At 40.9% G+C, this 24,794-nt stretch overlaps 5 protein-coding genes across 5 annotated transcripts; 2 read left to right on the forward strand and 3 right to left on the reverse strand.

Annotated features, from left to right (window-relative positions):
* The first annotated feature begins 3,106 nt into the window (after nt 1-3,106).
* Nucleotides 3,107-3,859, forward strand: LOC137951304 (microtubule-associated protein 70-1-like). The gene has a single exon (XM_068797888.1). The coding sequence runs from the start codon at nt 3,107-3,109 to the stop codon at nt 3,857-3,859; it is 753 nt and encodes a 250-aa protein (XP_068653989.1).
* A 126-nt stretch (nt 3,860-3,985) lies between these two features.
* Nucleotides 3,986-6,832, reverse strand: LOC137952399 (pentatricopeptide repeat-containing protein At5g66520-like). Its single transcript, XM_068799554.1, has 4 exons — nt 5,153-6,832; nt 4,857-4,948; nt 4,566-4,662; nt 3,986-4,187 (listed from the first exon to the last, which is right to left on the reverse strand). The coding sequence occupies exon 1, from the start codon at nt 6,773-6,775 to the stop codon at nt 5,219-5,221; it is 1,557 nt and encodes a 518-aa protein (XP_068655655.1). The 5' UTR covers nt 6,776-6,832; the 3' UTR covers nt 3,986-4,187; nt 4,566-4,662; nt 4,857-4,948; nt 5,153-5,218.
* A 5,997-nt stretch (nt 6,833-12,829) lies between these two features.
* On the reverse strand, nt 12,830-14,440 carry LOC137951305 (cytochrome P450 703A2). Its single transcript, XM_068797889.1, has 2 exons — nt 13,601-14,440; nt 12,830-13,526 (listed from the first exon to the last, which is right to left on the reverse strand). The coding sequence occupies exons 1-2, from the start codon at nt 14,438-14,440 to the stop codon at nt 12,888-12,890; spliced, it is 1,479 nt and encodes a 492-aa protein (XP_068653990.1). The 3' UTR covers nt 12,830-12,887.
* Nucleotides 14,441-15,693: 1,253 nt separating this feature from the next.
* Nucleotides 15,694-21,755, forward strand: LOC137951306 (CSC1-like protein ERD4). Its single transcript, XM_068797890.1, has 6 exons — nt 15,694-16,033; nt 17,082-17,157; nt 17,911-18,175; nt 19,994-20,841; nt 20,937-21,192; nt 21,359-21,755. The coding sequence occupies exons 1-6, from the start codon at nt 15,694-15,696 to the stop codon at nt 21,740-21,742; spliced, it is 2,169 nt and encodes a 722-aa protein (XP_068653991.1). The 3' UTR covers nt 21,743-21,755.
* Nucleotides 21,307-24,172, reverse strand: LOC137951648 (pentatricopeptide repeat-containing protein At1g53600, mitochondrial). The gene is made up of 2 exons (XM_068798467.1): nt 24,102-24,172; nt 21,307-24,011 (listed from the first exon to the last, which is right to left on the reverse strand). The coding sequence occupies exons 1-2, from the start codon at nt 24,106-24,108 to the stop codon at nt 21,928-21,930; spliced, it is 2,091 nt and encodes a 696-aa protein (XP_068654568.1). The 5' UTR covers nt 24,109-24,172; the 3' UTR covers nt 21,307-21,927.
* Nucleotides 24,173-24,794: the final 622 nt, after the last annotated feature.

Below are 24,794 nucleotides of genomic sequence, written 5' to 3' on the forward strand. Positions count from 1 at the left end.
CTATATTTAGTTAAATATTATAAATTACTCAATAATTTTTTTCCTTTTATTTTTCTAACTTACAATGTTAAATTTGATAACGTTTTGTGTTATTTCTTTTTTTAGAGAGAAATTTGATGTTGATATGTAGAGTGAAGCGACAACATGAGATATCATGTATTCTGTATGGGTTGTTGCATTTCGATAGGATAGGACTGATGCATGCCTGGTATAGAGAGAGTGAAGGTTACCCATGATATTGGGGTTTCCCTCGAGGAGTGGCACTAGTTGTGGGTGAACGTGTTTCAAGGAGAGAGATTCTAGGTGATTAGATTTCTAGGAGTCGTGTTTCAAAGTCTCAATTATTTTTTATTTTACTCATGTCAAATGTTCATTTGCAAATTATTTTCAAGTAAAATTTAAAAAAAAATAGCAAACAAATTGTTCGACATAATATGAGAGTGAAGAATTTTATGCGTATCTAAGAGAAGATGATATTATTTAACTTAGAGTATATTTTTTTTCAATTGTACTACTAATGTAATACATTTATATGCAAGTATCCTTTAAATAAGTAGGATAAAAATTGCATTGATAATTTCGTATAACTCATCTGTCAAAGGGATTTGAACAACAATATGTAAGTATAATCATAATTTTAGCTTTCATATAAATAATATATTTTATTTTAAGCAACATAATTGTCTTATGTTATTTTTCACAGGAGCGGATGCAATGATTAGTACAAGAGGTACAATAGGCTAGTGGGTAGGTTGATGAGTGTGGCATTGTGTATAGTATTCGTGGAGCTAGGTTTGGGTATGTTAAGGGGTTGGGTTTAACTCATTCTCCTTTAGTTAGGATGGTCCAATCATCTTCATCTCAATTGTCTTCACAGATGAAGGAGGAGTTGCAAAACATTAAAAAGGTGTTGATCCAAACTCAAGAGCAATTGGGAAAAGTACAGTCTCAAACTAAAAAGTTGAGCGTCATGTTGAAGAGCAGTTGAATAATCTTCTAAATGACTATGAAAATAAGATGAAGTCTACCGAGGATAATATGCAAATTTAGAGTCATCCATCTTCAAATTTTCCCATAGATGGTGTACAAATTTTTTTAATTTTGTATTATTTAGAAAAGTTTGTTATAATTTATAAAAAAAATGGGACTTTATTGTATATATTTTTCTTGTTATATACATTTGATAATTGATTATTTTTATATTTTATAATTTTATTGTATTTATATTAAAAGGGTAAAATATGATTTTTAACAATTTTTTACTTTTTCCAAAAAAATATTTTTTGATAATTATAATTTAAAAAAAATCACCGAGAAAGCAACATTGCCATCTGCCAACAAATTTCCAAATTATCGGCATAGAATAGACTCTTTGCCAACAAATTTAGAACTCATTGGCAAAAATTTTAATTTCTATTACCGAATTTATAAATTCACTAGCAAAAGTTCTACTAGCGAAAACATGCTAGTGAATTCTATCAATGAATTTTTCTTTTAGACTCCCCCCAGTGAAAACTTCTTTGGTAGATGTTTATTTTCTTGTAGTGAGAAGACTTTAACATATAAGTATGAAGAGGATGAACAACTCTTTAGACAAAGCAAAGCTATGAAGAGGTCTCTTTGTGTCAATCTTCAGGTGAAACAAAGTTGTGTATGAAGAGGATCAACAAGCCACGAGAAAGAGAGAGAGGCCCATGGAACTGAGAATTCTCGAAGTTGAATATCTCATCCGTTTGAAGAGAGAGAGAGAGAGAGAGGAAAACATCTTCAAATCTACCTCACATGGCCGCAACCAAACCAGAGAAAAAAATATCAGCAATCAGCAGTGTCGCTGACCATCGTTGGCTCAATAATGGCCGCGAATGCCGCCTAACGCCCCCACCAAAACTCCTCGCCTACTGTGATAACATGTGGCTGGGGCATGGTGCAGATGCGTCTCCAGCTGCTCCCCATGTCTCACTTAACCTACTTAGTCAATCCATGTTTCAAACACTATAGCTAATGTAATGTTGATAGGCTCAGGGTTGGGCATCTCTTGAAGACGTAGTCTCGTGTATCTAGTGAGACATCTCGGTTCTCCGTTTTTCAACTAGGTCTATATATATTGACAATTTCGATTTAATCTTATAAGAAAGTAAGAGATAGATTTAGGGGAGTCCCTTCCTTCTAGAGAGAGATTTGGGGAGCTCCTCCCATCCAACAACACTCATGCATGGGCAAGTTGATGAGGAAGATTCTACGGAGGGTCAAAGTCAAAAGCAAAGCTTGAGATGTTGGGGCCGAATGGCACCAGCTGTCGTGTAATAAAAGAAGATAATCAATGGCCACAACCCATTTGATTATGTCAAGGAACCAGCTAGAGTTTCGGAGGATTTATAACCTGCAAATAGCTTTCCTGAGACCGGCAAAATACAGGTTTACAGGTTTGTAGGAGAGAGAAAAGGAAATGAGATGCCAACTCACCTGACTTGCCTCTCTTCCTGGATCTCTCAATAATAATATTTGAATATTCTCTGGGATTGAATAAAGCCCAGTTTTCTCCTTCGTTCGTCTGCGCTCTTCGTCTTGTCTTCTTCTTCTTCTGTTTTTTGCACTGTGCTGCCCTGCAGTTTTGATCAGGTGTGAACGGGTGGTGCAGTGGCGGAGGCTTGGCTTTTTTGGTTAGGAAACCCCGGATTGTCCTCGTCTTTCTCTTGCATCTGTTGGTGATGAGTAGACTTCGAGCCAGTTCATTTAATGATTTCATTCCTGTGGCTAATCATGATTCGTTTCTTGAAGGTGATTCGTCTGCTTCTCTCCTTTCTTTGTTTAGTTTCCAGACGAGTTCTTGTAGGTTTAAATGGGTTAGAATTCACATGAAATATAAAGGTAGAAGGATATGTTTCTGGGTGTTTCGATTTTTTTTTTTTTTTTGGTTTTCTCTCATTCTGATCATGGAGAATTTTCAGAAACGAATTTTCGTTTTTGTCCATCTCGTTCTGATTTCTGATGTTATTTGCTAACAGGTCTCTCTGCAAACGTGAAGCTGTTATTGAAGCTAATTCAAGAACACAATGAAGCGTGCCGGAGGGACGAGTCCACTCGGACAACGCAAAGAATCGCCGGAATGATCAGCATTATTGATGATATAAGATGCCGGATCGAAAGATCAATCCCCCCTAATCGGAAAGAAGCCGTGCTTCGCCGGTGCAAAACCGAGCTCCGACGTACTCCAATACCGAAAGATAAGAAACCCCCCGAGCCCGTCAACGATGACTGTCAGGCGCTGCGGAGAGAGCTCTCCGCCAGCCATGAAGCACGGAAGAGCCTCGAGAGGATGTTCTCGAGCCTCGGCAAGGAGAAGGAGATCATGGCTGCTGAACTCGCCAGAAAGGTCCAAGAAATAAGCTGCATGGAGGAAGACATCAACGATCTCAAAGTCCGGAACGAGAGATTACTGCAGATGGTTCAACACTGCGCGGCTGAGCACAAGGAGCAGAAGATCGAAGTAAGGGAGAGTTCAGGAAACCAGGCGCTCCAGGAGCGGAATAAGAGGCTCTCAGAGCAGCTCCTGAAATCGCTGGATGGGTATCGGTCGCAGAAGAGGAAGATGAAGGAGGCGCAGGAGGAGAACGCCAGGCTTCGCGTGAAGATGGTGGAGATAGCGCAGGAAGTGGTGGTGGGACAGGAAAAAATCCATGGCTTCCGGGAGAGATTCGAGAGGAGGAAAGAGAAGGAGCTGAACGTGGAGGAGGAGCTCAGTGCTGTGGAGAGCTTGTTTCAGCGCTTTGAGGTTAAGGCCACAACGGGCTGGCCCAAAAGAAGCGAGTGTAAGCCCAAGCCAGATATGATGGCCGAAAAATCCCCTCTCCTGGCCTAGCCGTCGGGGTCAGCGTTGGCTTAGCCTCTTATTTTCGTCCATGACAAACTGACCCACAAGGAATGGAAATTCATTTTTTAGTGGTTGAAACATAAATAAATGTAGAGCAGTGATACCTGTGAAACAATTCTGTCCCTGATAAATCATTTAACAAGTTGGGAATTGTACTTAGATTCGCCAGAAATGTAAAAGATATGAATAAGTTGAAGTTTTCAATGGCATCCATGGAATATTGATGATTCCCACTTCTCCTGAATCCGATTCATGTCTCCTGACAGAGAGATATCTAGCTCTTTGATATGATTACCAATCCTTCACCATACAACGCCTGCACCCAAAGATAAACTAGTTAAACTGATATGCTCAAAACACCTGGCATGCCAAGGTTCAACTCAACTCAATCAGAAAATAAGTCAATTGCAGGCTTCAGTTTTAGCAACTAGGAAAACCCAGATCAAGCCAGATCCAAAATAGGCAAATCCATTTAGCCGACAGAGATTTCACTTGAATCCTAGCACCTTCAATTCGGATATGCATGGCATGTTATGAGTTGGATTGACTTAAGAGGATCAGAGCCTGTTCCGAGTTGAGTATAGCGATTTGTTCAATATGGCATATCTGCAATCCTCTTCCTATATGTGGTTATGTCATAAAGTTCTGCTTTAGAAAGCAAATTCCTTTTTTAAGCAATGCAAAAATCATTTACCAGAATTGATCTGCTTCATGTCACAATCTGTAGACCGGTCATGACACGATTTTGAAGGTCAAGCGTGTGGCCTAAGCTTCCTGCTTCATCTGCTCAACTAATAATCCAAACTAGAAATTGTTAGCTTAACACAACCATGTTTGAATATGACATCACTGGAACAAGAAATATCGTATTTTGAAATAAATTTCCCTGCCAAACATGGCAAACACCTCAGTCTTTGAGAAAACAAAAACATAAAAGAAACATGTATGAAAAAGAATGGGATGCCAAAGCATCTGCTTTCAATACCAGGTATTGTTTGCCAAATATCATCACCAGCAAAGCACTCAATTGTTAGTCCCAAGAATATATGAAAGAGGAGGCTTGTGTCAGGTTGCTAGCTGCATAAAACCATGGTCAATACAAGCATCAAGAATCTCAATCACAAATTATACTCGAAAAAGAAATGAAAAACTCTATGTGCCCGCGGGCGTGTGCGAAGTGTGCGAGAGCGAGCGAGCTCTAAGAAAAAATGAAAAGGACCTAGCAGTCACTCTGGAAAAGCAGAGAATGTGGATTCCAAAAATCAAAGAAAATAAGCTCACCCTGCCTACTAGGTAATTTCACGTTTGAGCATCTCCATCCTTGGAACTAGCTTGGCCACAATCAGACTAACCAGACTCTAACTGTGTGTTCATCTTCTCCAATAATCTAAAGATTTCTTCTATCTCAGGATGTGTTTCTTCGCCAGCAATAAACTCTTGAACAACACCATGAACCTCAATTGAGCTGCTGCCTGGTACCTTCTGCACCCCCTTTTCCTTCATCAATTTTCTCACACGTACTGCATCCCTGTATCTTCCAGCCGCTGCATAGATATTAGAAAGTAGCACATAAGCTCCACTGTGCCGTTCTAATTGTACCAAATGCTTAGCTGCAAGCTCTGCCAGATTGATTTCCCAGTGAATAAAACATGCACTTAATAAGGCCCTCCAAACAATAGCTTCTTCTGAGGTGTTGGACAAAACAGGCATCTTTTGAATAATTTCAATTGCCTCCTCAAAAAGACCAGCTCGACCAAGGAAGTCCACAACACACCCATAATGTTCACACTTAGGCTCGATGTTGTATACCGATTTCATCTTATGAAACTCATCCAAACCTCTCTCCACTTCTCCACAGTGGCTACATGCAGTAAAAATTGCAATAAAGGTGATTCCATCAGGGGTAAACCCACTATCTTTCATTTCTAAAAATAGCTTAAATGCACCCTCTCCATCCCCATGCATTGCCAATCCCAAAATCATAACATTCCAACAGACAGAATCTCTTTGAGGCAGTTCATTGAAGACTTTTTTTGCTAAACCCAAACGACCACATCTGTTATACATGTCAACAAGAGCAGTACCAAATCGAACACCAACTGACAACCCAATTCGCTCCACATACTTGTGAATCCATATTCCAAGTTCTAGAGCTCCCAGCTGAGCACAGGCACCAAGAACACTAACCAAAACTGACTCATCAAGGTCCACATTGGTCAACTGCATTAACTGGAACAGCTTCAGACCTTCCTTGAAGCAGTTATTCTGCACATAACCTGATATCATGGAGCCCCATATTCCTCTATCCTTCACTGGAGCCTCGTCAAATAGAAAACACGCAGAATCCACATCCCCCTGCTTGGAGTATCCAGAAATCATGACCGTCCAAGCCACTTCTGTTCTCTGAGGAATGATATCAAACAAGTATCGAGCAGCTCTCATATCACCAAAAACCGAATACATCAGCATCAAAGTATTGCCAACATAAATATCACACACGAATCCTAGTTTTACAACATGGGAATGAACCTGTTCCCCAAACCTTAAGTCTTGGAGATTAGAACAAGCTTTTAAGATATAAGGGAGAGTGTAATTATCAGGGTAGGAGCGATCAAGCAACATCCCCATATAAATCTCAGCAGTCATGAGAAAATCTCCATTCAGGAAGAAGGCCTTGATCATGGTATTACAGATGCAGATAGTGGGGTAATCGGTTCGCTGAAAGAGCGTCCAAGTGTGCTTCAGGTCTCCATGAACTGGGTTCGAGCAGAAGTCCATAAGTCTGCTGATAGCAAACTTGTCATCGCCAAGTCCTGCTACAATGATTTGTGCGTGGGTTTGTCCCAGTTGTCTAATATTCTTGCATTTATCCACGACTCTGATGATAGTCCTAGGACTAGGCATGGCAAACCATGGAACGAGCCCCCCCTCTTTCAGAACAGAGTTTCGATTCCAATCTGCTAGAAAAGACCAAAAATCCCTTCGAAACGCGGTCTTTCGTCCGCCATACCCGTCGAAGTATAAAGCCTTGGCCGTTCTCTCCCGGGAACCATGACTCTGCGTCTTGAGAATTGAGAGAAGAAATGGCGGCAATGCAGAAAGTCGTCTTGTTCGAATTAAGGGCCTCCTGGTCGTTTACTGATAACTCTGGTAAAAAATGGGTTTCATCGCATTGACGGGGCCCATGTTCTGATTAGTTCCCTCTAAGTAGTCAATATGTTGTATATTTCGACAAAATAAAATACTAAATATAAGAAATTTAAAGTATTTGGTTGAAATCAGAAGTTTTGGCAAAACAAATCCACCATAAAATAGTCTTAAACCATTTTTCTCATTACAACTTTGCCTTGAAAGCAACTAGAGTATTTGAAATAAAATTTGGTTATTTATCTTTTATACTTAAATCATTAATTTATCAATTGCATAAATTGAACAATTTTATTCAATTCCTTTAAGCTTTAATATATCCTTTTCCACAAATTGTTCCTAGATTTTGGCAATCTATCAACCAATTAATCTTCCACTATTTTTCTTAATTTAAGGTGCACCTTTTGCTCTCATTTGATGTTTGAACTTCACCTCTTCCCTATTAGAACTATGGCTCAAAGTCTTGAAAATGAGAAGCAACGTATATTACAAACACTGAATTTTTCCCTAATCATAAATAGACACCGAAGTTTTCCCTAATCATAAATCTTGTTAAAGTGTATTTTTTTTATAAATAATTTGTTGGCATGAGTCGTATTCCAAGGAATCAAAAGAGGAAATCATCTAAGTTATCCTCTGAGAAATTAGAGGAGAAAATCCTCCCCTGATTTATCATCTGAGATTACAGGAGGAAATCCTCCAATATTGATCTTGTAAATTAATTTGTATAAATACCCATGTAAACTAAAAGAAAGAGATATCAGAGGAAAATATGATATGGTCTCAGAGCGGGTGAGCTCTTTCGATGATGACATCGGTGAGCTCCGATCCTTGATGGAGGGAAGAATCTTCTCCTCTGCTACGGACCCATCTCCTAAATCGGAAACTCCCACTATGGTGAGCCATCCTCTCCGAAGGTGGCAGAAAACAGATCAACGGTCACGGTGACCGCCGACTTTGGCTGAACCTCCGACGTGCAAAAAGGTGTTCCGGAGACGACGGAAGCCTTCCCGTCCCGTGAGGTTTAGGGGAGCCCTAACAAAGAAGCTCTCTCGTCCGGAGCTATTTAGAGGTCATCCATGGGGCATGACGGTGACCTTTCAATTAAATCCATTTCCTAACTTAGGCAGAAGTAATTGGAAAGAGAGACCCGGACCGGGCTAGACGAACTAGACTCAAAGTCGAATAAACCCAACGGCTCGGACCAGACTAGACTTGACTCGGACCTTACTGAACCTATCCCAGGTTGTTGAGATGTGTATCTCAGGCAAAGACAAACCGGTGTATTTAAACGATGATCCTCCTCAAATGGATGTGGACCCAGGTAATACTTTCCTCGAATCTATTGGAGAGGCTGATTGCAACATGTGGATACTTAATTATTTAATTATGGAGTAATGGACCATATGACATTTGATGCCAAAAAATTTTATCAGACCTCTCCTCCCTGGAAAACTAGCATTATTTTCTTTTCCATGGTTGGTCATTCTTCACTGTGAATTATGCCAACAAGTAGTTATGCAGAAATGAAAGCAGAAAAAAAATGGAGAAGAGACTGAATGAGAAGAAAGGGTAGCCTTTATTTGTAATCTATACGTATTTTAACTCATCCCGGACATTACTAGCTGCTACAACGTCTAGTGCTCAACAGACACTCTCACCGCTCCCTAATGAAGTTATTGGTCAACACAGAGACCTCTAAAAGACTGCAAAACGAAGAAACAAGTTAAAAATTACAGGCCATCCTGGATACTTGTAGCTGCTAACAATCTCCAGGTGAGAAAGAAGTTTTCACATGGCATTGTTTGGGAAGCTCAGACAAGGCACTGGGTTGCACTCGTCGGAAAATGGGGAGGACCCGGTTGAAGCACTTGCAAGCCAGCTGCTTGTCATCCGGAGCAGATATCAATTCAGAAAGCCGCTGGACTCCGGTGCAACACAGCGCCGGCGGGGTGGACTGCAGTCCTCTCAGGAAAGTGAAGCACTCTGCCATGAGGGCCATCACTCGACTACAGGCAACTATCTCTCCCCCTGGCCCCCCATCGTCGCCTGCACGGAGCGGCTCTGCCAGGCAAGGTGCCACCATGAGCAACAATACCCAGATAACTGTGCTCTTCATCTTCTTCCTGCTGCAATTGGGATTAATGCTGAATCTGACGTTTGAGTGATTCAGTGAGGTATTTGTAAGTTCAGAAAAGAAATCCAGGACACGAGTTGGTTAAGATTGTTAGAGATGTTTGTCCGGAAGTGAGTTTCGTCATTTGGCATGGAGCAGAAAAGAAGAACCAGAAAGAGAAAGGTGTGATGAAAGATTGCTTTGTTTGGATTGGGGTTTGTTGTTGTTCCCATTCAAGCAACTTTTGCAACTGACCCATGAGAAAACATGTGACAAGGCCATGATTTAAGAAAAAATGGTTCCCAGCTTTTATAATATTTTGCTATTACTCAGAATACTGAGCTAATTGGCCAAATAAGATTGTCGTACTATTTTTCTAAATAATCTTATGAAAATAAAAATCGAAGCAATCACGACCAATAACTATGGAAGAGTCTCACCTAACTTTCACAACAAGAAGCCTTACAAAGTCATAACTCTTATGATGGAGTCTTACATGAGTCTCACAAAAGGAAATTTCACAGAAGATTCTCAGTTAAAGATGTTTTCGTTATATTAGTCTTCTATTTATATTTAGTTATTTAATTATTTTAGAACTTATCTTTTAGTGTTCAACTTTGGGTATAACTTGGATTAGGGTAATTTAACTGTAATTGGGTTTTACTTGTTTCTTATATTATAAATAGAGACACGTACACTTAAATTACATCAAGTTAGTGAAATTTTTATCTTTAAAAAAAATTCAACATTAAACAAAGCTCAAGACGTAATAAGGGGACTTCAGGCCTAAACACGGTATATTTCCCATCGTCTATCAGTTCCAGGGGCAGAGTATTACCGTAACACTAGCAGAAGATGGCGAAGCGTGTGGGCATTGCACTTCTTCTTGGTTGCTCTGGCCGTAACAGTTGGGATCTGCGGAGGAGAACTCGTCTCTGTCGCAATGTCTCAAATAGCTGACGGACTAATTCCCCACACCTTTTCCGGCAAGTTGTGCCGGAGTTTCACACATTAAAGATATAGGCTAGACAAGTGCGTTCAGAGAAGAAACTTGCCTGCAGCTAATGCCCAAAATCAAGCCCTCGACAGTAATTTTGAAAAGTCTCTCTCATTTCGTCTGCCTCTTTTTCTGCTCCGTATTCTCTGTGATTCTAACGGGTTTTATGAATTTTTCATGTTTCCGTCTTTAGAGCTACATTTCTACACAGATAAATTAAGAAACTTGCAGGATTTGGTTGAGTTGGAGTCGAGCTACTGTTGTTGACGAAAAGGCGGAATTGGAGTCCTCATGCAAGCAGTGCGATGAGGAGATTAAAAATCGTTGCTGTTTGCAGCTTACAGAGATTTGAAAATGTATGAAATTTCAATCATAGAAAATGCAGTTGATTGTTGGAAGTTTATCGGTGGTCAGCAATTTGCTCGGGGAAGTTATTTTCATATTAAAAACAAAAAAAAAAAAAAACCGTGGCATATACAGGTCTCGAAACCTGTGACGTTCGCGTTATTAGCATGACGCTATAACCAACTGAGCAAATAAGCCTATATGTAAAAATTATATCTTTACCATTTTTATTTAATGAAATATAAGACATGAATGCTTTCATAAAAGTAATGTATGACCAACTCGGGACCCAATTGAACCTCAATGAAATCAGGTCATATTATCTGATTAGGTAAAATTTTAACAAATATATATACATCATCTTGTTCTACTTTATGTATTAAGTCTGTGTATGCATGATAGCACATTGCCTATTTAACTAGTTTATTTAATTCCTTTTATTTTCTTGATTTTATATTTCATATATATAATATGAAGCTAGAGGGACAGTGATAGAGTTTGAATCGCCTAAGATAACACATATTAAGTAACTTTTAACATGATTTTTATTTGCATTGAGTGAATGGTTGATGCTTCCTAACAAAAAAATAGGAATAAATACAACACTTTAGCTTAATTTTATATGTAAGAGAGGGGGATCAGAGGGAGAGAGAACAAGGTCAAGGGAGAAGAGAGAGAGAGAGAGAAAGAGATAGGGCAGGCCTTGAAGATCAATGGAGAGAAATATAGAGAGGGAGAGGGGGAGGCTGTGAAGATTAAGGGTATGTTTAGAACCCTTAGAAAAGAAAATAAAAGAAATTTTTGACTATTATTATTCCAAAAAATAGTTAGTAAAAATGAGATAATGATCAAATTCTCCTTTTCAGTAACTATTTTTAAAATAATAATGATCAATTTTTTTCTTTTCTTTTCCATGGAGATCCAAACAATAGACCCTTAGGGAGAGAGATCTAGAAAGGGAGAGAGGGCGAGAGATCCGTGGACCACGGAAGCCATGAAGATCAACGGGAGAGAGGTGGAGGTAGAGAGATAAAGCTTAGAAGTGTTGAGGTTGTACATAATATGAAGAGAGCTCGTACTAGAAATTATTCACTATTTTCTCATTTTATTTAGAGAGCTCAAGTTATAGAGAGGCCAATTTTATGTAGAGAGAGAGAGAGAGAGAGAGAGCGACGGATGTAAGTAAAGAAACCGGTTTTATTTACGTAGCCATGCACTACAAGACGTAGCTCTCTACCAGGCTTACATAGAGGAACCTTTATCAAAAACCACCATGATACATCTCTACTACATAAAAGCTGAGGTAGCAACTCGTTCATGCTCCCTCTCTTTATTTCCCACCATTGACAAGCTCACGTTCATGGAATTCTGCACCATAGAAATCAACAAACAAACAAACAAAGAATTAAAATTCAATCGACATGCAAGAGAAAAACAAAGCTTCAGGTACTCGGAAAGGAAGAGCTTACGATTGGCAGTTCACGTTCTTGTTGATGGCGAAGGGGAGCGGGGAGTTGCATGCACCAGGAAGGGAGCTGACTGCCTCGTCCTTCACGTCCTTGATCGCCTCAGCTGCCTTCTTGATGCAGTCACAGGCCTGCCGCCGGTCCTCCGTCGTCGTCAACTGTCCCTTCAGAGTCTGAATGCCGCTGCAGCACGCCGCCTCCGGTGAGTTCACCTTCCCGGTCAGGTAGCTCACGCATTGCCCCAGCGCCGAGGTCACCTGTCCGCAGGTCACAGCTCCCTGGCTCACGTGAGCCATGGCGAGCACGAAAAGAATGCAGATTGCTGCTCCCTTCATCGTCTTCTTTCTCTGCTCTCTAATTGATCAGAACTTGTGTGAGTGTTTTTTGCTTGATGATTGAGGACCCAAGGGGGAGTATTTATAGGGGAAGAATGGATAGGATTTGCAGACACTTGCCTCCTTCCAGGGCTAAAAATAGTAAATGCAGTGATTACTCATTTGGATTTTTTGAACTCCAATGACGCGCTAAATTCGTCTTCTTTCTGGTTTTGTCATGTTGGAGGCTACAGATTCAACGGCGCTGAGGTCTTCTTCTTTTTTCAGCATCGTCTTCGCAGCATGGTTACACCTGTTACTGCTACTTCTCTTTTGCAGCTCCGAATCTACCGACCGTAATCGCTTTGATTGTCCATTTGTCCTTCATTCCGTATCGAAATAGATATTCTTGCACAGATATTATAGAGATTTTTGTCTCGGAAAGAATTACAATTCATAATCCAAAAAGATTGACAGCCATGCGACTTGGTTCTCAATTTTCTCTGAGATAATTAGCAAGAACAGAGAATAAAAAAAATGAAAAGAAAAGGAGATTCTGCTATGATTTTTATCGCTTTCATCCGTTTCTCAATGATGTCGACCATGGAGAACGTGATCAATGGCATCCGTTTCAACTGTACATGTCACGAGGGAGCCGTGGCTTGGCCATGGCGACAAGGGGCTTGGCCATTGGCATGGTCATCCCGTAGACCTCTGACGTATCTATCTCTTCGGGCCGCTGCCCACCAGGCGGAGCCCAGTCAAAGCAATGGAAAAGGCGAGCACGAGGCATTAGAACGAATACCACTCCCAGAGGCGCCCCGGGGCATTTCCTCTTCCCGGCGCTGAACGGCAAGATTCGGAAATCCACGCCGTGGCTGATCTCAACCCGACCACCGCCGGTCAAAAGGTGCCTCTCCGGCCGGAACTCGTCGACGCCGTCCCAGATACGTGCGTTCCGTCCCAGCGCGTGCGTGTTGATGAAGACCCGAGTCTTGGCAGGGATTTCATAACCCATTAGCCGGGTCGAACGAGTCGACTCGTGAGGTATGAGAAAGGGACCAGCCGGGTGCATTCGAAAGGTTTCACGGACCACGCAGCGAAGGTAGTTAAGGTGCACCAGGTCGGCCTCCGTGACCATTCGCTCACGACCCACGATCGAGTCGAGCTCTTCTTGTATCTTCCGCATCACTCGGGGATGCTTGATCACTTCCGCCATCGCCCACTCGTTCGTTACAGACGAGGTGTCCGAAGCCGCAGCAATCATGTCCTGCAAAGAATGAGACTCAGAACAAGATTTCCCTTCCCCATCAGCAGACAAACTCAGAGATCGGAGATGTTTACCTGGATCAGAGCTTTAATCTCTACATCGTCCATATGCTCTTTCCCATCTTCACCAGGCAAAGACAAAAGAATATCAACAAAATCCATCTTTCCCTCTTCGTCGACATCGCCACTCCCGACCTTCTCCTTCTTCTTCCTGTGTTCCTCGATGATCATACTGTGAAACTCATCGACCCTCTTTTCCACTGTTCTCATCTTCCTCTCGCAGCCGTAAGGATCCACCCACCTCCAGAAGGGAAGATAATCCCCCAAATAGATCAACCCCAGCAAGCAGAACAATTCGTGCGTGATCCCCATGAACTCCATCGCCTCGCCGGGGCCGGCGGACTCCGCTCCGAAGTACTGCTTCCCCAGCAGCATTCGGGTCACGTTGTTCATGGAGAAGGAGCCCAACATCTCCCGGAGGTTTATCGGCTCTCCGGCCTCCGACCGAACCCACACGGCCCGGACCAGGTGTCTCGCCTCCTGGTCGCGGTGGTCCGCGAACGAGTCGAGCCGCTTGGTGGTCAAAAGGTGCTCCATGCAGATCCGCCGCATTCGCTTCCAGTGCGGGCCCACCGGGGCCAGAGCCACGTCCCCACACCCGTACGCGAGATGGACGGCTGCGAGCGTCCGCGGGCGCGACGCGAAGACGTCGTCCTGGCGAAACAGGATCTCGCGTATCACATCTGGATCGTCAGTCGTTATCGCATCGACACTTCCCAGCCGTAGATAGACGAGGGGCCCATACCGGGAGCAGAATGAGGCGAGGTCGCGGTGGGGAAGTGGGCCTAGTTGGAGAAGATTGCCGAAGATGGGCCATCTGGATGGGCCCGGAGGAAGTCGTCTCCTGTTGCGCATCTCCCTAATGATGAAGACCGTCGTCCATAGTAGTGTTACAACTACAGGCGTCAACCATAAAAATTGTGGGTCCATGGCTTGAATGTAGGCCCACATGAGATATGAATGTGGGCCACTTCAGGTCTCACTCGGGTGGGATTAATGCACGTTATATAGGGAGGAGAGGGGGGGAAAGGAGAGCTCAGGCCCTTGTCATGAATCTGACGTGGCGGTTAGTCACTGGTTCGGTTAAAGAAATGGAAGTTCCATGTTTACCTGACCCTTTCTTGGGTGGGAAGCATGATTACTTACCCTGGAGATGCTAACAATTCCAAAGATGCTTTATTTAAATGTAGTAATTTCAGTTATCGTTCGAACGGTACCAGCTCAGACCACAGATGGGCCTACAACTAAATCCACCGGCCTTTAATAGACACACGTCACGATTTCTTGTTTCCAAAAGATAATGTTACGTGTGTCACTGCCACGTAGCCTCAATCATCCGATCTCATTAATAATCGCAACAACCGCAGAGCCCCACATGACACGCGTGTGAACTGGAGTCATAACAGCTGCGTCTCATCGAAGTAACGTCGCGTTGTGGTTTCTCACGGAACGATTACGGCGCAAATATCGTTATCCAGTTGGCAGCGCCGCGCTAAAGGACAAAATCCGTCAAAGTCTGTAAACGCCAGGTTGCAGTCGATTTGCCACCTGGATTTCCGTCAGACCTCATCAGTAGCCACGTGTGTTAAGTGAGAGACGTGAGATGGGTGTAAAATGATAATAATAGCCCTATCTTTTTAACAAGTGTTTTGGGTCTAAAGGTCTTGATGATCGTTGGGCTGGGCTTTAACGGCGAATGATGGCTTTTCACTCGATCATCGAAATCCTAATGAGCTAGTATTGTGGGCCCGAAATACGACCTATTTTGTCATTTCAAGCCTGGCTTCTGGACTGTTCCGCTTTCGTCTTTCCGGCTACTCCACTCGTCGTTCTCCGATCGTTTTCTCCGACTGATCTTTGCTCGGGGGGTTTATTTACTCCAAAGCTGCTACTCGTTCGCGTTCTTCAGTGCTTGTCGACCTACTCTTTTCCACTTCAATCCACCCGTCAACGGCTGCTTTAAGGTTTTCTTAATCCTCCCTGAAATGGGCAATGACGGGGAAGAGTTTTTGTAGTCACTGAACAGTCATCAGATGGAGGGAGAGTGGTAGGAACTACAGGGGGACGTTCTTTTTTCAGTTGTTTGTGTGGCTTAGAGTGACGACGCCATGGATTTCAGCTCTTTTATCACGTCCCTTGCGACTTCTTTCGTGATATTCGTCGTGTTGATGCTTCTGTTTGCATGGCTTTCGAGAATGCCCGGGAATAAAGTTGTCTATTACCCCAACAGGATTATCAAAGGCATGGAGGCGTGGGATGGCAAGAGAACGAGGAACCCCTTTACGTGGATTGGAGAGGCGTTGAAAGCAAGTGAGGGGGATGTTGTTGCCATGGCTGGTGTTGATACGGCCGTCTATTTGGTGTTCTTGGGTTCAGGTATGGTTGGTTCGTTTTTGCTGTTTGGGGACCTCAGCCTGCAGTTCTTTGGTGATCCTTCTGTTTTTACCGGTTATCAGGATAATTTTCATTCCTGTATTAATTTATCTTTCCGACGGATTGTTTATATCGAGTAGTCGGTTACTGGTATCTGAAACAGTTTTTGGATTATCGCAGTAAATGCTGTTCGTAAATTGATACGTGTTTAGAAATTTCTGTCTTTTTTGACGGCTCTGTTTTTCTTCATTTGGCACTAGTTGGCTTTCAGATTGTCTTTTTCTCTAGCTGGAGACATGGGTGAGATGATTCTGGAAATTTTTAATTCTGATTTCGTGAAAGTATGGAGAATCAAGCTACCGTAAATAGTTTCTGTGTTCACCAAAACGGAAAACTGCACAAAATTCGGCAAGATAGTATAATAATTTTTTTTCTACTCGGATTTTCTCTGATCTAATTTCTGGCCAAAGCTAGTTCTGCTTGTCTGCTAAAACTACTCATTTTCGTTGTAATCCGAAGATGATTTTAGTTCTGCTGGTTTTATCATAATATGAATTCAGTTCCTCTTATTTTTCTCCTTTTCACGAAGTATAGTGAAAAGAGGGTTAAGAGATAAATTAAATTAATTTAAAAAAATTTGGAATTAAATTTATAATAATTTAATAGATTGATTTGTTATGATTTCCTACAATTAAGAGAAAACTTTGATTGATTTTTTATTTTTTAAATTAAAGAAATTTTAATACTTAATTAAGGAATTAAATAATCGTTCTTTAGCTTATAAATAGGTTATATTGATTAAAATTCATTCTGATTCAATAAAATTTCTCCTAGTCTCTCTTCTTCCATGGATTAAGCTTGTAGGGTTGAACCGGGTGGTTTGTGAATTTTGTTCCTTTCATCTTTAATTTTATTTTTGCATACAATTTTTTCAATGTATCAAAGCAGAAGGTTTGATTTTGGTTATTTTTATTTTCATAGTTAAATTTTGCGTACTTTGTGTGTATTGTTTATTTCGTTGTTTTTTATTCAAATTATTTATGAATTAGATAGATTAGTTTACTCGAGGATCCACTATGCAATCCGATGTGCAGTTCCATATCATTTTTTTGAAAATTGACAGAGAATTCGTCTAAACACATCACATTCCTCTTCTCGGATCCAGATTCGATGCACGACCTGAATATAAGATCTGACTCGTTCCATTTTTATTGTTTTTAGTTTGGTTTTCTCATTTTTTTTAATCCAAACCAGACCAATTTTTGGTTCAAACAAAAAATTCTCATATTTACCTCAATTTTCATTTAATTTTGATGAAATTTTTGCCATTATTTTTATTAAAAAATCCTCTATTTATTTAAGTTTTTAAAAAGGGAAAAAAATTTAAGGAAGGATTTATTTATTGAATCAATAGGGAGATATTATGTTTTTGTGGTATTAGAAATATGGGTTGTGTGACGGACACAATCTCATATCCTAAACCATTTCCAAATATCATATTAATATATTTTTTTCATACACCATTTATTCATCTATTTTTATCACATTATTTGTTTGTATAATTATTTTTTTACAGGATGGATATAGGATGTCGGATGGTCCCCTCCGTAGTCATTACCATCTCATCAAGATTTTCTCTATACCATTTGACACTTCATCGTACCATCAACGATACCAATTACAAAGAAAGTCTCCTTCACAAGATGAAGGTTTTATCTTGCAAGATAGCAAACTATATTTACTTTTACCCCAATTCAACTTAAGGGGGAAAGTTAAGAGATAAATTAAATTAATTTCGAAATTAAATTATATAATAATTTAGGAAATTAATGACAAATCAACCATGACATTGATTTATCATGATTTTCTAAAATTAAGAGAAAATATATATTGATTTTTTATTTCTTAAATTAAGGAATCAAATAATAATTTCTCTCTCTCTCTCTCCTTTGATTGTGGGGCTTCCTAGCTGCAACATACTGGGTTTCGTTTGTGACATATTACGTATTATGGAAAGCTTATAGGCATGTTTCTCAGCTGCGAGCTGCTGCCCTCGCAGCCCCCGAACCAAAACCTGAGCATTTCACTGTTTTGGTTAGAGACATTCCTCCTCTTCTTCCCAATGGACAGACCAGAAAAGAACAGGTTGACTCTTATTTTAGATCTCTTCATCCAGACACATTCTACAGATCAATGGTCGTTACGGACAACAAAGAGGTAATTCTTCCGGGTTAGCTGCTACACTTGTCATGTTGTTATTTCATAATAAAAGTCACTCTTACAGAGAAGATGGATTCGTTTGCTGCACCTTGTATGCTTTTCATACGTTTAAGTCCAAAATATCTTAGTCTAAATCAACTTGACTTAGTGAGTCTACAAATGTGCAACTTGAAAGAAGAGTGTTTTTTTTAACTCTATTACACTAGATCTTTTAGATATTGAACTCAACCACAAATTGATTAAGAGTAATATTTATATAATTTAAAATAGAAAAGATAAGCTTTATATGAGAAGATAATTATAGCATGGGAAAATACAATGAGATTTTATCTGATAACTGAAGGGATTATGCTAATTCCTTATCATACCCCCTCAAGATAGGTCACGGTTAAAGAGATCAATCTTGTCTCGTAGCAATTAAAATTGTGAACTTGGCACTAACTTTGTAAGAAGATTTGTTTCGAGGGTTATTGGAAACAAAGAGACGAGAAGAACAGTTGCATTGGTAGCAATTAGGGTAGACAAAATTAGAGAGAGCACATCGTCCGATGAAGATATGTAGAAGAACAACAACATTAGTAGCAGCTGGGGTGGACGGAATCATGCATAATCTGATGAAGAGATGTAGAAGAGCAGTCGTTGACTATTTTTTCTTGTCGCATGTGTTAGTTTACCCATGCGCGAATGCTACATGAGGGATAGGAATGTCAAGGAGGCAATAATTTCCCCCTGGACTTATTTGCTGAGACGATGAAATTGGGGGAGAAGGCTAGTGCAACACAAGTGAGCGTGGTTACCAACAAAGTTGACAACAAAATCAATGAAGGTCGACAACAACGACATAGGTGATGATAGAAACAAAGTTGGACGGAATGAAGGTGCTAGACTCGGGAAGGAGGTGGTGGTGGCGATGACTAGCAACGGGTGAAGAGTCAGAATGCATCGAGATGATAACGGACATGAAGGTGATGGCAGGAGTGTCGGCATAGGCAGTTCTGCGATGGTGATGATGGCTTTGGGAGGTTCGAAAATGTCGGGCGAATAGATAACAACGACCAAAAGGCTGGGAGAAGAAAGAGAAGTCGTGGCGGGGATTCTGCGAGGAGGGACACGACACTGGCACCAGGGAGAGGAAGGCTTTTGCAACTTCACGGATGGCCGAGGGGAGTCAGAAAAGAAATTGTGGAAGGAAAGGCTTTTGCGGCATCACGAAAGGCTCATCACAAATGGTCGGCCCTGGTGCAACGGTGAGAGAGCACGAGGCAGACTGAATCAAGAGTGCATCATCCAGGTTATTTAGCTTGGGAGGGTATGGCAAAGAGTGACTTACGAGTAGAGAGGCAAAGGAAGTGAAAAAAATAAAAACTCAGAGGATGGCAGACGTAGAAAATCGATTTACTTTAATACCATGTTAGATATTGAATCGAACCACACATTTACAATTGATTAATGGTGGTATTTATATAATTTAATATATAAAAAATAAGTTTTACATGAGAAGATAATTACAACATGGGATAAATACAGTGAGATCTTACCCGATAATTGAAAAAATTATGCTAATCCCTTATCAAGATCCTCTTTTCTGATTTTTGGATTCTTAGAGTAAGCTTTTGTTTCATCATCGTTTCCAACTTTTAAAATTTTATGTTTGGATGCATAAATTCAAAATCGTTATAATTTTTCCTGTATTTGGTAACATGTGCCTAATTCAGCATGTTCACTCATCCAACTCATCCATATGCAATATGACTAAATAACCTAATTCTTCAATCAAATGCTAATAGCTTTATGTTTCTCCTGAATGTTTCCCAGGTAAACAAAATTTGGGAAGAATTGGAAAACTACAGAAAGAAACTTGCTCGTGCTGAAGCAGTATTTGGGGAATCCCAAAAAACTTCAAGCAATCCTGAAGGTACAAGACCGACAAACCGTACTTGCTTCCTTGGCCTCATAGGGAAGAAGGTAGACACCATCGATGACTGCAACAATAAGATCAAAGAACTGGTACCCAAATTGGAGGCCGAGCAGAGGAAGACAGAGACACAAAAACAAACAGCTGCTGCTTTAATCTTCTTCAATAGCAAGCCAGCTGCACTCTCAGCTGGCCAAACACTCCACGCTCAGATGGCTGATACTTGGAAGGTTACGGAAGCACCAGAGCCCCGCCAGTTGCTATGGTTAAATCTACCAATAAACTTTTATCAGAGGCAGATAAGAAGAACTGTTATCTATTTTATTGTCTTTCTGACCGTGGTTTTTTACATGATCCCAATTGGTTTCATCTCTGCCTTGACAACATTGGCAAACCTGAGGAAGCTGCTGCCATTCTTGAAACCAGTAGTCGACATGCCTGCAATCAAGACAGTATTAGAAGCATACCTTCCACAGATTGCTCTCATTGTGTTTTTAGCATTATTGCCTGCCTTTCTCATGTTTCTGTCTAACAAGGAGGGGATCCCTTCTCAAAGCGACGTGGTGAGGGCCACATCAGGGAAATACTTTTACTTTGTAGTATTTAATGTTTTTATTGGCGTGACAATTGGAGGTACTCTATTTAGTTCTCTAAAGACAGTTGAGAAGCAACCCAATCAGATAATACCCATGCTAGGGCGAAATTTGCCTCCAAATGCAATCTTCTTCCTAACATTTGTGGCTCTCAAGTAAGTTTTTTACTTTCCTGATGCCTCTAACTATAATCTTTGCATCTTTCTTTTTTCATGGTGTCCTGAACAAAAGGAAAATCTGCTTTCTTCAGGTTCTTTGTTGGCTTTGGATTGGAGCTATCCAGATTGGTTCCTTTAGTTATTTACAACATCAAAAGGAAATACCTTTGCAAAACTGAGGATGAGCTTAGAGCAGCTTGGGCTCCAGGAGATCTTGGGTATGGAACCAGAGTTCCTAATGACCTACTGATTCTCACTGTTGTACTCTGCTACTCTGTTATAGCTCCTTTAATCATACCATTTGGTGTGGCCTACTTCGGGCTTGGGTGGCTTATTCTTCGCAACCAGGTGAGCTCTTATCAGAGGATATTTTCACTTAAAAATAAACATTGAAGGAGAGAGAGAGTTCTAAAAAGTCCATTCATTGAACATACAAATAGATATTTCTTTCCCTTTTTTTCATTTCCTAATTGTGATAAACTTTACCTGTTATTCCTCTTGTTCTGTCGTGCAGGCACTAAAAGTTTACGTTCCCTCGTACGAGAGCTATGGGAGGATGTGGCCTCACATGCATTCACGGATGTTGGCAGCGTTGTATCTCTTCCAGTTCACAATGATTGGCTACTTTGGTGTGAAGAAATTTTACTACACGCCCATACTTCTATTTCTCCCCATATTGTCTCTGCTCTTTGCTTATGTCTGTAGCAACCGGTTCTATCTCTCTTTCCATGCGACTCCTCTGGAAGTTGTCTCTCAAAGTGCGAAGGTAGTCCCAAATATGGAGTCTATTTTTGCAGCGTATGTACCTCCTTGCTTGAACTATGACAAGTTTGATGATGCCTATCAGTTTGAAGACGCCCGATCACAGATGCATTCAAGAGCTGGCTCCTGTGCTTGACAATGCTAATCGATTGAAGAAACACATTTGCAGGAAACAGCTCCTTCTAGATGTACCTTCATGTTTGTTTATATTTCTATCTCTAGTGTACCATGTAGAAAACAACCTGAATTCAGTTCATTGTTTGCACTGTTTATCGCTCTGCAAAACTGGTCTTTGCTGTAATATACATGTGGTTTGATTCTCTATGATATCTTCTGATCAGGATATTCTAATTCTGCAAAAAAAATTCTCAGCACAGCTTGTATCTCATCAAACTCCACATGAGACTGATCCCCAGAGAGGAACAAATGAACCTTATTACCCACAATAATCCAGCTGCAGCCTGGTTGCTTCCTCACCCCTCTCAATTTCTTCATCATCCTTATTTTTTGTTCTTCCTCCTGGAGACCAACTTCAGCATACATATTGGATAAGACGGCATAAGCAACCCCACTCTGAGGTTCTAACTGAAAAAGATTCTGAGCAGCCAACTTAGCAAGATCAACATCCATGTGGTTCCGACTAGCACTCAATAAGGCCCCCCAGACAGCCGAATTAGGTTCAAACGGCATAGAATTTACCAATGCCAATGCTTCCTTTAGCCTTCCTGACCGGCCAAGAAGATCTATAATGCAAACATAGTGACTAGGACCTGGTTCTATTTGGTACAAACATATCATTGATTTGAAGAAATCCAAACCTTCATTTACTAAACCTGCATGAACACATGCAGAAAGAACACCTAAGAAGGTAATGCTGTTGGGTTCGTGTCCATTTGTCTGCATTTGCCTATATACCTCCAGGGCTTCCTTGACAAACCCATGTTGCGCAAATCCTGTTATCATCGAGTTGATTGAAACCAGATTAGGCTCACTGATGCTGGTGAAAATTTGATACGCTTCATGTACATTCCCACATTTAGCATACATGGAAATAAGTGAGCTTTGAACCGAAAGATCGGAGTCTAAACACATCTTTAGGACATGGACATGGATCTGAACTCCCTGATCCAATACTGCCACCTCAGCTGTGGCACTCAGTGCACTGCTTATTGTGAAAGAATTTGGCTTTGCACCGTCTCTGAGCATACGAACAAACCAGCTGAGAGCTTGTACATATTGTCCATTACCCAGAAACCCAGAAATAATTGCTGTCCAAGCAACATCATCCTTTTCTGGCATGTTCTCAAAAACATAAACAGATTCTTCCATTCTCCCTCTGTTCGAAAATCCCACAACTATGGAAGTCCATGAAATAGCATCTCTCTTTGGCATCTTAAGGAAATTTTCAAATGCTTTTTCAAGCTCATTATTCTGAACATACCCACCAATGAGAGAATTCCAAGAAACCAAATCCTTTTTATCCATGAGCCTGAACACCTTGCTAGCATCAGCCACCCAACCAACGCTTGAATACATGTTCATCAATGAATTGCACAAGAAGGGATCAAACCCAAAACCCTTAAGTGTAACTAACCCATGAATTTGAATTCCTTCTGCGAGTCTAACCATATTGGCACAAGCATCAAGAATCATTGTCAGTGTAATGGAGTTGACCCTGGCACAGCTCTCTCTTCTCATCCTAGACAACAACTCGAAGCCATCATTCCACATTCCAATCCTCAAATACCCGCCGATCAAAGACGTCCACGAAACTACATTGCGCTCTGGCATCCTCTCAAAGATATCTCTGGCATCAGTAATCCTTCCTGTCTTGCAATACCCGTCTAGAATTGAACTCCAAGACAGCACATCTCTCTGAAACATCCTACGAAAGACACAGACAGCATCTTCAAGCCGGCTCCTCTTCAAATACCCAGAAATCAAAGCATTTGAAACACCTGGATCTCGGACAGCCACAGGCATTTCAGAGTAAAACTTCTCTGCTTCGTCCAACATCCCAGCATTGATAAAACCCGTCATGATTACAGTATAAGACACTGAATTCTTACTGGGCATGGTACACAACAAATCAAAGGCATCGTCAATCCTCAGACTACGAACATAAGCAGTCATCATAGCATTCCATGAGGCAACATTTCTTTCGGGCATTTCATCAAAAACTGCCCGTGCTTCAGACAGTTTGCCATTATCGGCATAAGCTGAGAGCAAAGCGGTCCAGGAGACGACAGTCTTGGTGGGCATAGAATGGAAAATGGATTCAGCAGCTTCAAGATTTCCTTTCCTTCCATTTTCTGTGATTCTATAATTGCAGGAAACTATAAGTTTCTTGATATCAGAGTTTGCAAAAACGTACGTTTTCCCTTGTGATTTTCTGAGAGCTTGAGCTGGACAGGGGGAGTAAACAGAGAGAGAACTTCGTTAGTGTTCGAAATATCGGCGGGAATTTAAATATAGAAGTTGAAGTGGGGGCTTACGTAGCATATTCAAGGGAATTCGGCAGATAAAACTTCCAAACTAAAAATGCCATCAATGGGCAGCGATTGTCATTTCTCACGGAATCAGACTGAGGTAGGCCACCTGGCCAGGGTCGGATTTAATGGAGAACCCGACGGACCCAACCAATTTAAGTAGAAGGTCAGCTGGTCAACGGCATGGTGGCAATACGGCTAAGGGGAAGAGGATACTTAATGAATCTCCCATCCTATGAAACAAGCAGGTGCATGTCAAAATTAATCTGAATATCCTCTTCCCCTTGTCTCAATCTATTTGGCTCATTTCACCTTTTTAACATTTGAGTGCTACATACTTCTTTCAAAATGGGCTTCTTTGCTTTTCAATTTGGTGAAGTATTCAAATGTATGGGATTATGTTCAAAGTTTCCTTGCTTTTGTCTCCCAACATTTATTACTGAAGCCAACATTTGTAGGGTCAAGGAGCATCTAATTCATGGGTAATCTAAAGGGATCAAAGTATTGAAATGGTAACCGATAATAAGTTCGAGGGAAGTCTATCAAATCTGTCCATCAATATATATGAAAATTCTAATGCTCAAATTACATTTGTTTAAACCACATAGGAGTAATACATTTGAAAGTACAAAAACGCATTTTCGTGATATAATTCACAACATAAAGAAGATTTCATAGTACAAATAACAAAGAATAATA

This window comes from Aristolochia californica, unplaced genomic scaffold (genome assembly GCF_029961685.1).
Source record: "Aristolochia californica isolate CCGP_79_NKW_82.1479 unplaced genomic scaffold, dmAriCali1.0.hap1 SCAF_15, whole genome shotgun sequence".
Taxonomy (NCBI): Eukaryota; Viridiplantae; Streptophyta; class Magnoliopsida; order Piperales; family Aristolochiaceae; genus Aristolochia; species Aristolochia californica.

Excerpts from the sequence above, each read along its gene's own strand:
- LOC137951304 (XM_068797888.1), top strand. The coding sequence starts at position 3,107 with ATGATCAGCATTATTGATGATATAAGATGCCGGATCGAAAGATCAATC.
- LOC137952399 (XM_068799554.1), bottom strand. The coding sequence starts at position 6,775 with ATGCCTAGTCCTAGGACTATCATCAGAGTCGTGGATAAATGCAAGAAT.
- LOC137951305 (XM_068797889.1), bottom strand. The coding sequence starts at position 14,440 with ATGCGCAACAGGAGACGACTTCCTCCGGGCCCATCCAGATGGCCCATC. Across the intron at positions 13,527-13,600 it reads AGATTAAAGCTCTGATCCAG|GACATGATTGCTGCGGCTTC; the intron begins GTAAACATCTCC and ends CATTCTTTGCAG.
- LOC137951306 (XM_068797890.1), top strand. The coding sequence starts at position 15,694 with ATGGATTTCAGCTCTTTTATCACGTCCCTTGCGACTTCTTTCGTGATA. Across the intron at positions 17,158-17,910 it reads CTGAATATAAGATCTGACTC|ATTGTGGGGCTTCCTAGCTG; the intron begins GTTCCATTTTTA and ends CTCTCTCCTTTG. Across the intron at positions 18,176-19,993 it reads TCGTTACGGACAACAAAGAG|GTAAACAAAATTTGGGAAGA; the intron begins GTAATTCTTCCG and ends AATGTTTCCCAG.